Source organism: Myiozetetes cayanensis, unplaced genomic scaffold (genome assembly GCF_022539395.1).
Source record: "Myiozetetes cayanensis isolate MyiCay16 unplaced genomic scaffold, myiCay2020 scf31, whole genome shotgun sequence".
NCBI classification, from domain to species: domain Eukaryota; kingdom Metazoa; phylum Chordata; class Aves; order Passeriformes; family Tyrannidae; genus Myiozetetes; species Myiozetetes cayanensis.
In genome coordinates this window covers 3,291,173-3,304,052 of record NW_026087533.1, presented here as the reverse complement: position 1 = coordinate 3,304,052, position 12,880 = coordinate 3,291,173, and the positions used below count along the sequence as shown (strand labels likewise).

Genomic DNA, 12,880 nt, shown 5'->3' with positions numbered 1-12,880 from the left:
AGCTCCAGGACACCTTGTCCCATCGCTGTGCTGGCCTCTCCTTCTGGGAAATTTAGGGAGCCAGCCAGGAGCTCTGCTTTGGTGGGCTGCTGAGCCTGGAGCCAGTGACTTGAGGAGTGATTTCATGGCCTTTCCCAAGTCCCCTCGCTGGGGCGGCGGGAATGTTCTCTCTCCTCCTGCCACCCACTGCCCCCCCAGGCTTCATGTCAGATCGCCAGAGGGAAACAGGCACAGGAGAGCCCATCTCCTGGCTGGGGCAGTGTCCTGCAGCTGCAGAGGCAGCAGCTCTTTAACCCTCATGGATGGGGGTCATGGGGAAGGGTGATAACACCCCGATAACACCCCGGCACATGCATGTGCAGGGACAAGGTTGTCCCACACAGGAACCCCCTGTTCTTCCTGTCCTTGGTGCCACCACCATGGCCCAAATACGCTTTGGGAGGGAAAGGGCACGGGGGAGCCATGTGTAGGGAAGAGACGTTGCCACCAGGACTGTGGATGGGGCTGGGGGGACATGCCAGGGCCCATCCAACCCTGGCCTCGGCACTCCGTGTGCTTTGGCAGTTGCTCAGCGGTGACAGCCCATCCCTGGGGGGGGGGGAATCATTAATCCTCCCTCATTATAAAAAGTTACTCAGCCTTTAAGACAGAAACAAGAATATCCTGGAAATGCCTCGGTTTGGGGAGCTCTCACATTAAAGGTATGACCAAAGCCAAGAGGGTGGCTGCACGTGACGCTCGCTGGCACGTGGGCAGGTGAGATTCCCGGGCACTGCCCGGGGCTGCTGTGCTCCTGCTGCTCCCTCTGTGCCCTGGGCTGTATCCAGCACCTCTTGTCCTCCCACCCCTTGAGCTGGGATGGCAAAACCGCTGCTTTCCTCCAGCGAGGACAGAGCCACGGCCTGGCTGTGCCTGTTCCTGCCAAACCCTCCTGCTTTGGCACTGCTGCCCCCGGGGATGAGCCACCTCCAACCTTGTGTGGGGTGCAAGGATGGCACTCACCAAACTGGCAGTTCTGTGGGGCACACGGCATACCCCACCCCCTGGGACCCATGGCATCACCTGCCCCATGGCATTGCCCATCCCATGGGCCCAACAGCATCACCCACCTCATGGGCCCCACGGCATTGTCTGTCCCCGGTCATTGCCTGCCCCATGGGCCCGACAGCATCACCTGCCCCACATCCCTGGCCACCTCATCCTGCCCAGAGACCCCTCGGCAAGGGGGAACCCCTGGGGCAGGGTGACCCAGCCAAATCCCAGCCCGGGGCCATGGGGGACCCTGGGGTTCAGGTATTTTAAGCAGGTGAGCAAGGCCGGCGCTGACGCTCTGCTGGAGGGCGGGGGCTGAGTCACGGCTGCCTGGTGGCTCAGGGCTTTAATTTGCAGCCATGAAACAACATTCCCATTGCAGTTGCCCCAGGGCAAGGGGCTCCCAGAGCCCCCTTCCCTAGGGATGGAATCTTTAGCATCCCCCAAAACCCTGCTGCAGTGCCAGAACAAGGCAGGTGCCACCCCTACCTGCCCAGGGACAACACCCCAGGCTCGGGGTGGGCAGAGCTGTGCTGGGACACCCGGTTGGTACCCCAGGGCTGTGCCAGGGTGATCCATCCCCCTCCAAAAGGACTTCACCCCGTGAGACCACCAGCCCTTTCCCTCCCATGTGGGTCTGGGAGGGATGTGGGAGCCCAGGCTCTGTTGAGCCTCCATCTTTGCCAAAACTGGGAATGGCTGAGAAAGACCCCCCTGGGATGAGGTTCCAGTTCTCCCCAGGCCACAGCAGGAGGGTGAGGGGCAAACCCTCCATCCCAGCTCTGGGGATGAAGCCTCACACCCATCTTGTTCCTCTGGGACAGCCAGGACCGTGTGGCAAAGGGTAGGAGCCCAAACAGCTGGAAAATACCCCCACTAAAAATCAACATTAATTTATTAGAATATTTATGATAAAAACCAAGAATCTCTCTTTACATGTGGGTTTGTTTTGTTTTTTTTTTTTCTTTTTTTTTCTTTTTGTACAAGAGAATTTCCATTGCTTTTTGTTGTTGTTGGTTTTTTTCCCCTCCTGGAGGCAGAGCAGGGCAGCAGGCAGGCGCAGGCAGCGACGTGGGTGCTCACCCCCACAGATGCTGGACCCCCGGGGGGGGTCCCAGCGGGATGTGGAGTGGGGTGGGCACGTGGGGCAGGTGCCCACCAAGGCAGCGGGGCAGAGGCGACGCGTGGCAAGGCACGGCACGGGGAGGGGGGAAGCGGCTGGGGCTCCCCTCGGGGAGGGGAGGGGGGGGCGAGCACCCCGTGGCATCCACGGCGGAGGGTGGCACGTGGTGGGAGCTGGGTGGCACGTGGGGGACGAGGTGATGTGCTCAGACAGGATGCAGGACACCCCCGAGCCCGGGGAGGGCTGTAAATCACCGAAACACTCGGTGATCCCCCCAGCCAAGCCGTGGGGGAAAGACGGGTCCTTCCAAACCCAGCACCCCTGGCACCCCCTGACGTCCTGTCAACTTCCTGGCCCCCACTCTGTTCCTCAGCTCTCCCCCTGCTCCTCTTGGTTGCAGGAGAGATAAATAATCGCCCCCAAGTAGGAGATGCTCCCCTGGCACACCCCAGACCCCGTCTTTGGTTAAGGAGCAGCCGCTGCTGTGCTGGCACAGGGCGAGGGGCCAAGACTGGTGCAGGGTCCCCACAGGGACAGGTGACAGTGGTTCCAGGAGGGATGGAGAGGTTGCTCAAAGAAAGGGGATCCTGGCTCCCCCCTTGCATGGCTCTAAGATATTTATTTGACAAGACCTGGCATGAAATGTGGGGCCAGGGGGGAGGATCCCGGGCACAGCCGGCCCCATGGGGAAGTGGCCAGGGCAGGGAGCAGAGGCACCATCCCAAGGTCCCTGGGAGGGTCCTGGGGGGAGTGTGTGTGTGTGCCAGCCCCAGTGCAGAGCCTGGCTCCTGTTGTCCCTCTGCTCCAGAGCAAGGCAAGGGGGCAGATAAAGCACAACTGGGGAGAGGGGAAGCTGTGCCATGTCTCTATGGACACCCCCGGTCAGAGCCCCCTGTGCCACTCGCAGGTCCTGAGTGGGTGGGCACCTCTGGGAGAGCCCCGTGGGGGCTGTGAGGCACCTGCAAATCCCAGTAAATCGTCCGTCACGCCTAGGCCACGGCGCCCGAGGAGCCCGGGGCATCCCGGGGCTCCTTCCCTGCTCATCGGGGCCAGCCCAGGGCAGAGCCGTCCTGGCAATTCCCAGTCCATCCAGGACAGTCTCCCCTTCCCAAACCTGGTGTGTAGTGACAGGAAACCAAAAAAAGGAGAGCAAAGAACGAACGAATGAAGAGAGAGAGTAACGATAACAAGGCTTCGTGCCAGCAGCTACTGCCCCTTGGGGATGAAGGGCTCCCCCTCCTCCGGCTCCGGCCGGGGCCCCGGGTCGCTCAGGCACCGCAGCATCCGCTGGTTGCTGGGGCTGTCGCCGGTGCCCGGGGTGAAGACATCGTCAGTCCCCGGGGAGGAGGGCTCCTTCACCCGCATCACCAGCCCCTCCTCATCCTCCTCGGGAGAGGGCGGGAGGCCGCTGCAGCCCTTGGGCTCCTCGTTCATCAGGTCCACCGACTCGGGGGACTGCGGCGAGGCCGGGTCGATGGTGATGATGGGCAGGTTCTCAGAGTCCGCCTTGGGTTCGTAGGCCAGCGGGTCTGAGGGGGCAGAATGGGGTCAGGAATAGAAGGGGGGGTCTCAGAGACTCCCGGGTGATGCACCCCAGATATATGGGGCTGGGGGGCCTGGGTTGTCTCTCCGATTTCCAATTCTGCCGTGTAATTCCTCTCCCCGATTTCCACATCCCAGCTGGAGCCGCCGGCAGCCCGGCTCCATGTGGAAGGACAAAGCTGCCCTCTGCTGATGGACCGCAGTCTCTGCAGCCCCGTCACGCCCCGTCACACTGTCACCCTGTCCCCGGAGCAGGAAGGGACACACAGGACAGGAGGAACTGAGGATGGCAAGGAAAGTGCGTGACAGAGGAACTGGGAGTCCAGAACAACAGGTCTTGGGGCTGAGCACTCCTGGTTCCCTCCCCTATGGAGGGCAGGGAAAGGCATGGACACAAACATGGTTGGAGTGAGCTGAGCCCTGGAGAGGCTGGCCAACCTGACTTCCCAGTGGGAATTGTGCTGAGAAGCAAACTAGGTGCTTCTGCTCAGAACAGCAAACCCCTGGGGCTTGGCTGGACGGGTGTGGGATGGGGATGGTCGGGGCTGGAGAGCCCCAGGGAGCCGAGGAGGTGCAGGACAGGACACCCTCCGAGTGTTTTGGGTGCCAGCAGTGACATTCCTGCCACAGCTCCAACCCACCTACCTGAGCCTATGCGAGCCCGGGACATGGTGGGCGAGTCCATCCTGTGAGCCGGCACCGTCAGGTAGTTGTTCATCTGGAATGGGAGCACAGGGACTGTCTCAGAGGAGTTGCCAAGGTACATGGGGAAGGGGAGGCAGGGAACTGACCCCAGGCTGCAGGGATGAGCAAGGAGCAGCATGGGATGCACAGGACACGTGCCCACATCCTCCCAGCCACGCTGCAGGGAACTGCTTGCAGCCTTGGGGCAATCAGAGACCCTCAAGGTTTGGGGTCACCCACTGTCACCTGAACCTCAGCCCCCTCCCTGTGTCAGATACTCATGTCCTTCCCAGGCTGGGAAGCCACCCTGTCCCCCTCCCAGCCTGTGGCAGCATCCCAGTTCCAGCATTCCCCTGACACCTTCTGTTCCAGCTGCCGGGCCTTCTGCCTCCGCAGGAGCATCTGGTTCCAGGCCTCCTCGTAGGGGTCGGCCACGAGCGTGTGCCGGTTGTAGGATCGCAACTGGGAAGAGACCCCGAGGAAAGGAGATGTTAAAATCCCACATGGAAAGGGAAGGAAGGTCACAGCCCTATTTTCCCTGGAGATGGATTAAACAGCCACCAGTGGGCAGAGCAGATCCAGGCATGAGCTGGTGGCTCATCCCTTGTGTGCCACCACGGGATGCCTGATCCTGACTCACCTCAGCCCAGCAAGGGTTTAAAGGCTGGGTTCATCCCTTGACCAAGCCATCCTTCCCCTCAGATTATCCCAGATTATCAGGAGGAAAAGCCTCCTGGGGATGGAGAGCCAGACTGGGAACACAAAGGGCAGCAGGGCAGGGACAGTGGGAGTGAAGGGCCTAGCTGAGGGCTTCTGGTGGGCAGTGGTCCTGGCCACCCCCAGTGAGGCAAAGGGGGCACACACAGTGCCAGGGGACACCTCACCCTCTGCCTGGTTTTCTGCAGGTTGTTGCGGAGGATTTTCCGGATCTCCTCCTCCTTGTCCTTGGACAGGGCCGGCAGGATGCGCTCCACAGGGAGGGACTTGGGGTTGATATTCCTGTGTGGACAGACAGGATTCAGAGTGACACCACGACGGCCACGCACGACCCAAGGGCTGCTTGCCCTGTGGCCACTAGCAGGGAGCACTCAGGGTCCCATGGGAAGGTGCCAGGGCTGGGAACTCACTGGATGGAGACGGTGGAGACAGCGGAGGGGATCTTGCCTATGCCTCCACTCTCCACCAGCTCAATGGCCTGTTTCATCTCCATCTTGTGGTAGAAGGCGATGAGCTGGGGCTCCTTGGAGCGCTCCCCTGCGATCAGGCACTTCTTCACATACTTCTTGTTGAAGCGATTCAGCCTATCCAAGGACACAGGGAAAGAAGGAGCAGCGACATGTCAGACCTCCCCCTGCCCTGCCACCCACTCCCTGCTCCCCATCCCAGGTCCAGGATAGCATGTTTAGTGGTGGGCTCAGTTCCCACCAGCGCAGGTCAGGCCAAGCTGCTCTGAATCCCTCCTGAGCCAGAGAGACTCCAAAACACCCAGAAGCTGCTCACACCCACTATGGATGGTCCTGAGCTTCTGCAGGGACCAGCCATCAGCAGCTGCCACCCTGCTGTGATGAAGGGGCACAGCCCCACTTGGACCCAACCCAGGGCCATAATTCACTGCAGGGGTGTGTGTGTGTGGATGTTACAGCCTAGGGAAAAACCCAGCACAGGGCTGAGAAACCTTCTGGGTGGTGATTCCAACCCTTCCCCAGCCACCAAACCTCCACACTCACTTGTCCTTCCAGTGGTGATGCCCGTAGTGACCACAGATGTCCTCAATCCCCGTCAGAAGGTGATCCAAGAACTGGAAGAGACACTCCGAGGCGTCAGCAGCTCGGAGGGCTGTTGCCCACCCTCTCCCCACCCCTACACCCACGCTAACACAGAGGGCACTCAAGGGGTGCAAAATCAGGGCTGTGGGTCCAGGATGGGCCTCGGGAGGGCAGGACAGACCTACACAACCAGGCTGCGGCTCTACCAGGCACATGGGAGAGCTGGGTCGGAGCGGGCACTGGACGACACAGACGGGGGAGAGCCCTCGCTCTGTCCCCCCTTACCTTGGGCACTGATTTAGGGGCAGGTCCTGCTCTGTGAACCCGCCTGGTTACAGCGGTGGAGGTGGCAGAAGCAGAGAGAGCAGAGGGCTAAGGCGGCGACGAGAAGCGCGCGGGGAGGGCCGGCCGGAGCAGCGCGTTACCTGCGTGTGGATCTCTTCGTTGATGGAGCGCTTTGTCTCTTGCTTCTTCTTCACGGCCAGCAGGTCCACCAAGGGCCGGATGGTCATGCCCTAGGGAAGGGGGAGAGGGGGTTAGATCTCTCCCCAAGGCACACTGGTGGGAGCAGAGTGGGTTCAGCACAGCCAAATCACTGTTGGTGTCACCAGGCAACCTCAAGAGCTTTCGGGGGGACAGTGACAGGGTCAGGGATGGAGGGTGGGGTTGTGCTCCTCGCTCTCCACGCACACACAGAGCCACTAAATAACCCCTTTCCCTCTGAAACCACCACCTGAGCGCCACCAACCTGCACGAAAACTGTGAAGAAGATGACGGTGATGATGGCTGTGAGGAACATGTCCCTCATGCCGAAATGTTTGTAGTCCAGGAGGTACCCGAGGGAGAAGGCGATGGCTCCCCGCAGGCCCCCGTAGGCGATGATGAACTGGTCCTTTGGTGTCAGTTTCACAATTCGGAACTTGTTGATGAACCAGGTGAGGACCAGGACACCTAGGGGAGCAGGGCAGGCTCTTGTGTGAGCAGATGGTGAAGGATCCCCTCCAGACCCAGAGACACCCTGGTAGCCCAGCCTGCATTGCAGTGTCACCCTCCCCAGGGTTGTGGGTGCGGGTGGGTGCTGTCCTGCTGCTCATCCCAACATCCCTCACCTGGGACAAACATGGCCTTTACCCCATCTCCCAAAGCCAACCACCTGCAGGGGTGATGCCCACGGTGGAGCAGTGCCACCCAGTCAACTCCAGTCTCCCCAGCAAGGCAAACCTGGGCATAGCAGTCCTTAGAGTTGCCCATGGCCCAACACTAGGGTAGCCACTCACTGGACAGGGCTTGGAGCAACCTGGTCTAGTGGAAGGTGTGGGGGAACTAGGTGGTCTTTAAGGTCCCTTCCAACCCAAACCATTCCATGATTCTGTGACCATCCCCAAGGACTTTGCCACCACACTGACAGCTCACCTAACACTCTGGCGATGAGGCAGAAGAGCAGCGTGCTGATGACGAAGGTCCAGTTCCAGTAGTGGTGACCAGCCACAGTGGAGACACCCAGGAAGATGAAGATGAGGGTCTCGCTCACGCTGCTCCACATCTTGAGGAAATACTTGATGGTGGTGTGGGACTTGTGGGAGATGTTGGCTTCCACATAAGGCCTCATGACCACGCCAGAGGCGATGAGCCTGGGGGCAAGGTTGTGGCACTCAGCAGCTGTGGGGACATGGGGACATCCCCAAACCCTGGCCCTGCAGCAGCATTTTGTGCTCTTACACCAAACCACAAGGAAAAAGCTTGTGAGGCACCAGTAATTATTCAAGGCCTCCAGAGAAGGCAACAGGAGGTTTCTCCTTCCCCCTGGCAGGGCAGGAGTGAGCAGTGGAGCCAGGCCCTGCCTGCTCCTGTGTACTCAGAATAATGGGAAATGGGCTTGCAAGTGCCCTGGGATCTGTGGAACAACTCAAGAGAGTCACTTCCCTCATCTGCCTCCCTGCTTATCCCACCCCAAACACACCTCTGGGCATGCTGGACCAGTGGTTACACCACAGTAAATCCTTCAAACAGTCCTGGGGACAGGAGGGGGTCTCATCGCCCCCATTCCCAACTCACGCCATGATGCCAGAGAGGTGGAAGAGCTCGGCAGAGAGATAGGCCATGTAGCTGTAGAGGAAGACGAAGAGGGGCTCGATGACTCGGATGTGGGAGGTGAAGCGGGATGTGAAGGCGGCGATCACCCCGTAAATGACGCCCACCAAGACGCCGCCCAGCGACACCACGAAGAAGCTGAGGAAGCCGAGGATGATATCGAGGATGGTCACCTGCTCGAAGTTGGCAAACTCCTCAAAGAGGTGGTAGAGGACCTGGCAAGGAGAAAGGAGACAGGGGTTCAAACTGTCCTGCTGGCAAAGGACAACCCCAGCTCGGAGGGGACCTGCATGGGGACCTTCCCTGGGAGCCAGGCAGGGCCCCAGTGGGGCACACCTGAGCTGAGGTGTGTCAGTGCTTGGTGACCCCAGGCTGGGTCCTGTGCTGGACCAAGCCTCACATCAAAAAAGGCTGGTGGTGCTTTGCTACACAGAACCATAGGGACCAACCAGCTCCTCGTCCTCTGTGGCTCAGAGGGACACTGGGCCATCAGAGATGTGTCTGGGACAGCTCTGCTCTCCAGCTGTCCCAGGAAGGCCTTTGGTCATGGTCTGAATCAGCCAGAGACTGATCCTGTTTCCCAGTGGAAAGGTCAGGATGGATCCAGGCTTGGAGACCCCTGACAGATGCACAGAGAGAAAAGCCACCATCTGCTCTGCTCAGCCTGGAGAGGAGCCCAAACCCTTGAGACAGCTTTTGTAGCTGAGGGAAACCTCACAGGAGGAGCCCATCCCAGGCTGCATCACCTTCTCCCACCTCCAGACACCGGAGAGGTGTTAAGGCAGCGTGTCAGGATGGGAAAAGGGATTTAGAGCATCCTGCAGGAACAGCAGTACTTGCAAGAAGGGAGAGGGTGAGGGGCCAGCTCCTGCCTGCCAGGGCTGGGCCCTGGGACATGGGCAGGGACAGATGTGACAGCAGAAGGCAAAAGCATTCCCCAGGGATGGGAGCAGGGACACAGATCCTGCAGGCAGCCCTTCTGGTCATAAATGGGGCAGAAGTGCCTGGGAGGAGCCCTGTGGTGGGTCAGCGTGTTCGTCATCACCAGGAACCTCAGCAGCAGCACAGCAGCACGCTGAGCAGCCAGCTCCAAAATGGACAGCTGGGATACGGGAGAGGAGCCAGGAAAAAGCAGTGGGTTAGAATTAAATTTAGAGGTCAGCTCTGCAGAGAGGAGGAGGCCATGCAGATGGCTGAGCCAGCACCTGGACACTGATATCCTTTGGAAATGGAGCAGGCCTGGTTCCACCTCTCAAAGGACCCTGCAAAGCTGCTGCTCAGAAGGGGGCTGAGGGGTGGTCTGGTGGGATGCCAGCCTGGCTGCAGCCCCCCTAGCTCCCTTCTTGCCATGGCTGGTGATGTCCTGTCCTCCCACCTCCCCATGGCTGCATCTGGAGGACAGCAAGGGTGAGCACACGAGAGGAGACAGAGGGAGCAGCAGCTACATGGCCGTGCTGCCTGACCCAGCACCAGCCCCTCTTGCCTTCCCTGGCAGGACAGGCACGGGCACGGCAGCAATTCCACCCTGGAGAGCTGATTCCCAGCAAACCAAGGCACCAGGCACAGTCCCTGCTCTTCACCAAGAGGCAGCAGCTGGCTGGACCGTGTGCCCTTCGGCCTCCCCAAACCACCAAATAAACCTCTTCACCTTAACTCACCTCCGCGGTGTTCTGAGCCGCTATATTTAGCTTTGAGCCGCACAGGGTTCGGAGCGAGCGGAGCTGAGCAGCTCGGAACGGCCCTGACAGCAGCTGCCAGCCCCCCGGTGTCCTGCTGCCACCACCCCGAGGTGCTCCCCCAAACCCAGCCCCTCCGCATGCTCACCACCGTGACGGCGTCGTTGAGCAGCGACTCCCCGAAGACCAGGATGTGGAGCAGCTCGTTGATGTGGATCTCCTCGAACACGGCCAGCACGGCCACGGGGTCCACGGCGGAGATGATGCTGCCGAACAGCAGGTTGGCCAGCAGGCCGATGTGGTTGAGGCCGGGGCCGCCCAGCTGGCACACGGCGTACATCAGCCCCCCCAGGAAGAAGGCGTTCCAGAGCGTCCCCACCACGGCGAAGATGAGGATGGTGCCCAGGTTCTCGGTGAACTGGCGCAAGGGGAGGAAGTAGCCGGCGTCCAGGATGATGGGCGGGAGGAGGAAGAGGAAGAAGATGTCCGACTTGAGGATGGGGGGCTTCTCGCCCACCCCTTTGATGAGCCCCCCGACCAGAAGGCCCACCACGATGAGCAGGCAGCTCTCGGGGACGATGCTGGACACTGAAGGGATCACGTGGAAGCCTGGAGAGCAGGAGGAGAGAGGAAGACACGTGTTGGCTGTACAAATGGAAGGTGTTGTCTGCAGCAGGACAGCCCTGCTGGGGTCAGGGAGCAGCTCCCAGCCCTCCCTGCACCCTTCAGCATCCACTAACTTCGTGTGCCTGTTTCCTCTCCTGCCCCAAGAGGGAAACCTTGACACTCTGTCAAGTGGAAACCAGACCCACACCCCCTGACACTGCTGATCTCAAGCCAGAACATAACAGTAAACACCAGTTCAACAGCCACCCTTGGGACACCCCAGGGTCTCTCTGCAGACCCCCAGGCCCATGACAGCTGCCTGTGGCACAGACAGTTCTCCCCACACAAGCTGTCGCTGGCTGCAGCTCTTCCCATTGCAGCTAGTCCCGAGCACACGTAGGCACTGGCATTTCCCACCCTGCCCACCCAGTGCCATTATTCCTGGCATGCCAGGTGCTGGCAGCAGCACAGTGCCCATCCCTGGTGATCCCTGACACAGGGGAGCTGGTGCTTGGTGGGTTTCAGGATGCAATTCCCCTTCCTGCAGCTTCAGGAGCCAGCTGAGACATTTCACATGGCTGGCTGCAGCAGGGACAGGATGAATCCTTGAGGTGCAAGGTAACAGGGAACATGTTTTCCCCTTTTTTAATCACAGCATGACCCCAAGTGCTGATCTCTGAGCCAGCCATGACCTGCTGGGATGATATTCCCCCACCAAACACCCCCCAGCCAGGCATCTGCCAGCACACCGATACCCACAGAAGGATTTTGGGTTCCCTGGATCTTCTCCCAGGCTTTATAATTATTATTTTGAAGCGAGGCATATTTGTTCCCTGGCAAGGGAAGCAGCTTAAAATAAGGAACCCTGCCTTGGCATCCCGTGTTCCTCCGTTCCTTCCGGCCGGGCGGCTGTGCCATCTGCACGTCGTTTCACAACACATTAAATCCCATTCCATAACGAGTCACGATCCCGCTGACGATCCGGAGCTCCCCCCCGAGCCCCCTCCCTGAGCCTGCAGGGACCACATCTGCGCCACGGTGCCGGCTCATCCCTCCTCCACCTGCGCAGCCGGGCGGGGAAGGCTCCGCATCAGCCAGGCTCCGATGGGAAAAGGTGTCGCTTCCACAATCCCTCCCCAAGGACGGGCAGTGAATCAGCTCCCAGCCACGGCCATGGGGGCAGGATTAGATCCCAGATTGCCACCTGAGCTGCAGGCACAGGGTGGGTGAGCCCAGAGGACTCATCACGCCTCAGGTCTGGCCGCACCATTCCGGCCACTCCAATGGGTCCCCGGTGCCGGAGCGATGTGGGAAGGAGCCTGGTGTCTACCTTGGCTCAGCGGCTTTGGGCTCAGGTATGAGGGTAGGCCAGGAGGAGATGGGAACATCCAGACTTTCTCCCAGAGCTCTCCCAAAATCCAGCCACCCGCATTCAGGGACTGCCCAGCCTGGATGTGGCTCCTGATTCACCCCCACAGGGTTTTTCCTCTGTCTCGGATCCCCTGGAGCCCACACAAGCGCTGAGCACCCCAAGGCAGCCCTGGTAGGGTGCTCCCCACGGGAGGGGAGGCAATAATCCTTTTTCCATGCACAGCTCATGCAAACACCGGGAACAACCGACCCTTCCAGCACACTGGGCAATTGCTGGCTGGAATAAGGCTTAAAGCCACACAAGCAGCGAGAAGCCCACAGCAAATCAGTTTTTGCTTGCTAAGTATGTTCAATCATGAATAAAACACAAACACTGACAATTAAGCATCTCTCACTTCTTCCCCACAGGCCCCAGGATTCCATTAAACTGGAACATTCGTGTGCTGATGGGAATTCAATGGTTTAGAGCCTTTTGTAGGGTCCTAAAAATACACTCACACGGGCTGCATTTTAATTATGCCTTTGATTTCACTGAATCTCAGCCATTTTTTGCTCCCTGCTTTCTCTGCTTTAGTATTTTTAGAGCGCTCCAGAGCTCATCTGGACCAATCTGTTGGTGGGATCCTGCTGGGATCCTGCTCCGAGTGTTCCAGCATCCCGCTTTGGGGTGGGAGTGACTAATGGGAAGAAAGCCTCTTGCTGTGGGGATGATGCCAGGCCAGGGTGAACTGGTTTGATCCCAGCTCTGTGCCTGAATTTCCCTCCTGGAGGATGAGGAAGGCTGTGACAGGACGAGGAAGGCTGCAGCAGGGTGCTGGGTTATGAGGATGGCCAGCCATGGGCACATCCAGGGGCAGCAGGAAGGGGAATAAGCCTTGGTAATAACTATAATAATAACAACAGTAATAATAATAATGCTTAATACCCTTCAGGCTCCTGTTTCTGGCTGATTTGGTAAAGATTATTTACTATTCACCTACACCTACTGA

The 12,880-nt window shown here is 59.4% G+C and overlaps 1 protein-coding gene across 1 annotated transcript in view; it reads right to left on the bottom strand.

Annotated features, from left to right (window-relative positions):
* Positions 1-1,909: 1,909 nt before the first annotated feature.
* The window catches only part of SLC9A1 (solute carrier family 9 member A1), a 29,400-nt gene continuing 18,429 nt past the window's right edge, over positions 1,910-12,880 (bottom strand). Inside the window, exons 2-12 of the mRNA XM_050326518.1 lie at positions 10,063-10,523; positions 8,203-8,453; positions 7,561-7,778; positions 6,896-7,098; positions 6,573-6,662; positions 6,109-6,179; positions 5,509-5,682; positions 5,266-5,380; positions 4,742-4,843; positions 4,343-4,415; positions 1,910-3,684 (exon numbers count right to left, since the gene is read on the bottom strand). Coding sequence (XP_050182475.1) covers positions 3,362-3,684; positions 4,343-4,415; positions 4,742-4,843; positions 5,266-5,380; positions 5,509-5,682; positions 6,109-6,179; positions 6,573-6,662; positions 6,896-7,098; positions 7,561-7,778; positions 8,203-8,453; positions 10,063-10,523 — 2,081 coding nt within the window. The 3' untranslated portion in view covers positions 1,910-3,361. The remainder of the gene's footprint in view (positions 3,685-4,342; positions 4,416-4,741; positions 4,844-5,265; positions 5,381-5,508; positions 5,683-6,108; positions 6,180-6,572; positions 6,663-6,895; positions 7,099-7,560; positions 7,779-8,202; positions 8,454-10,062; positions 10,524-12,880) is intronic.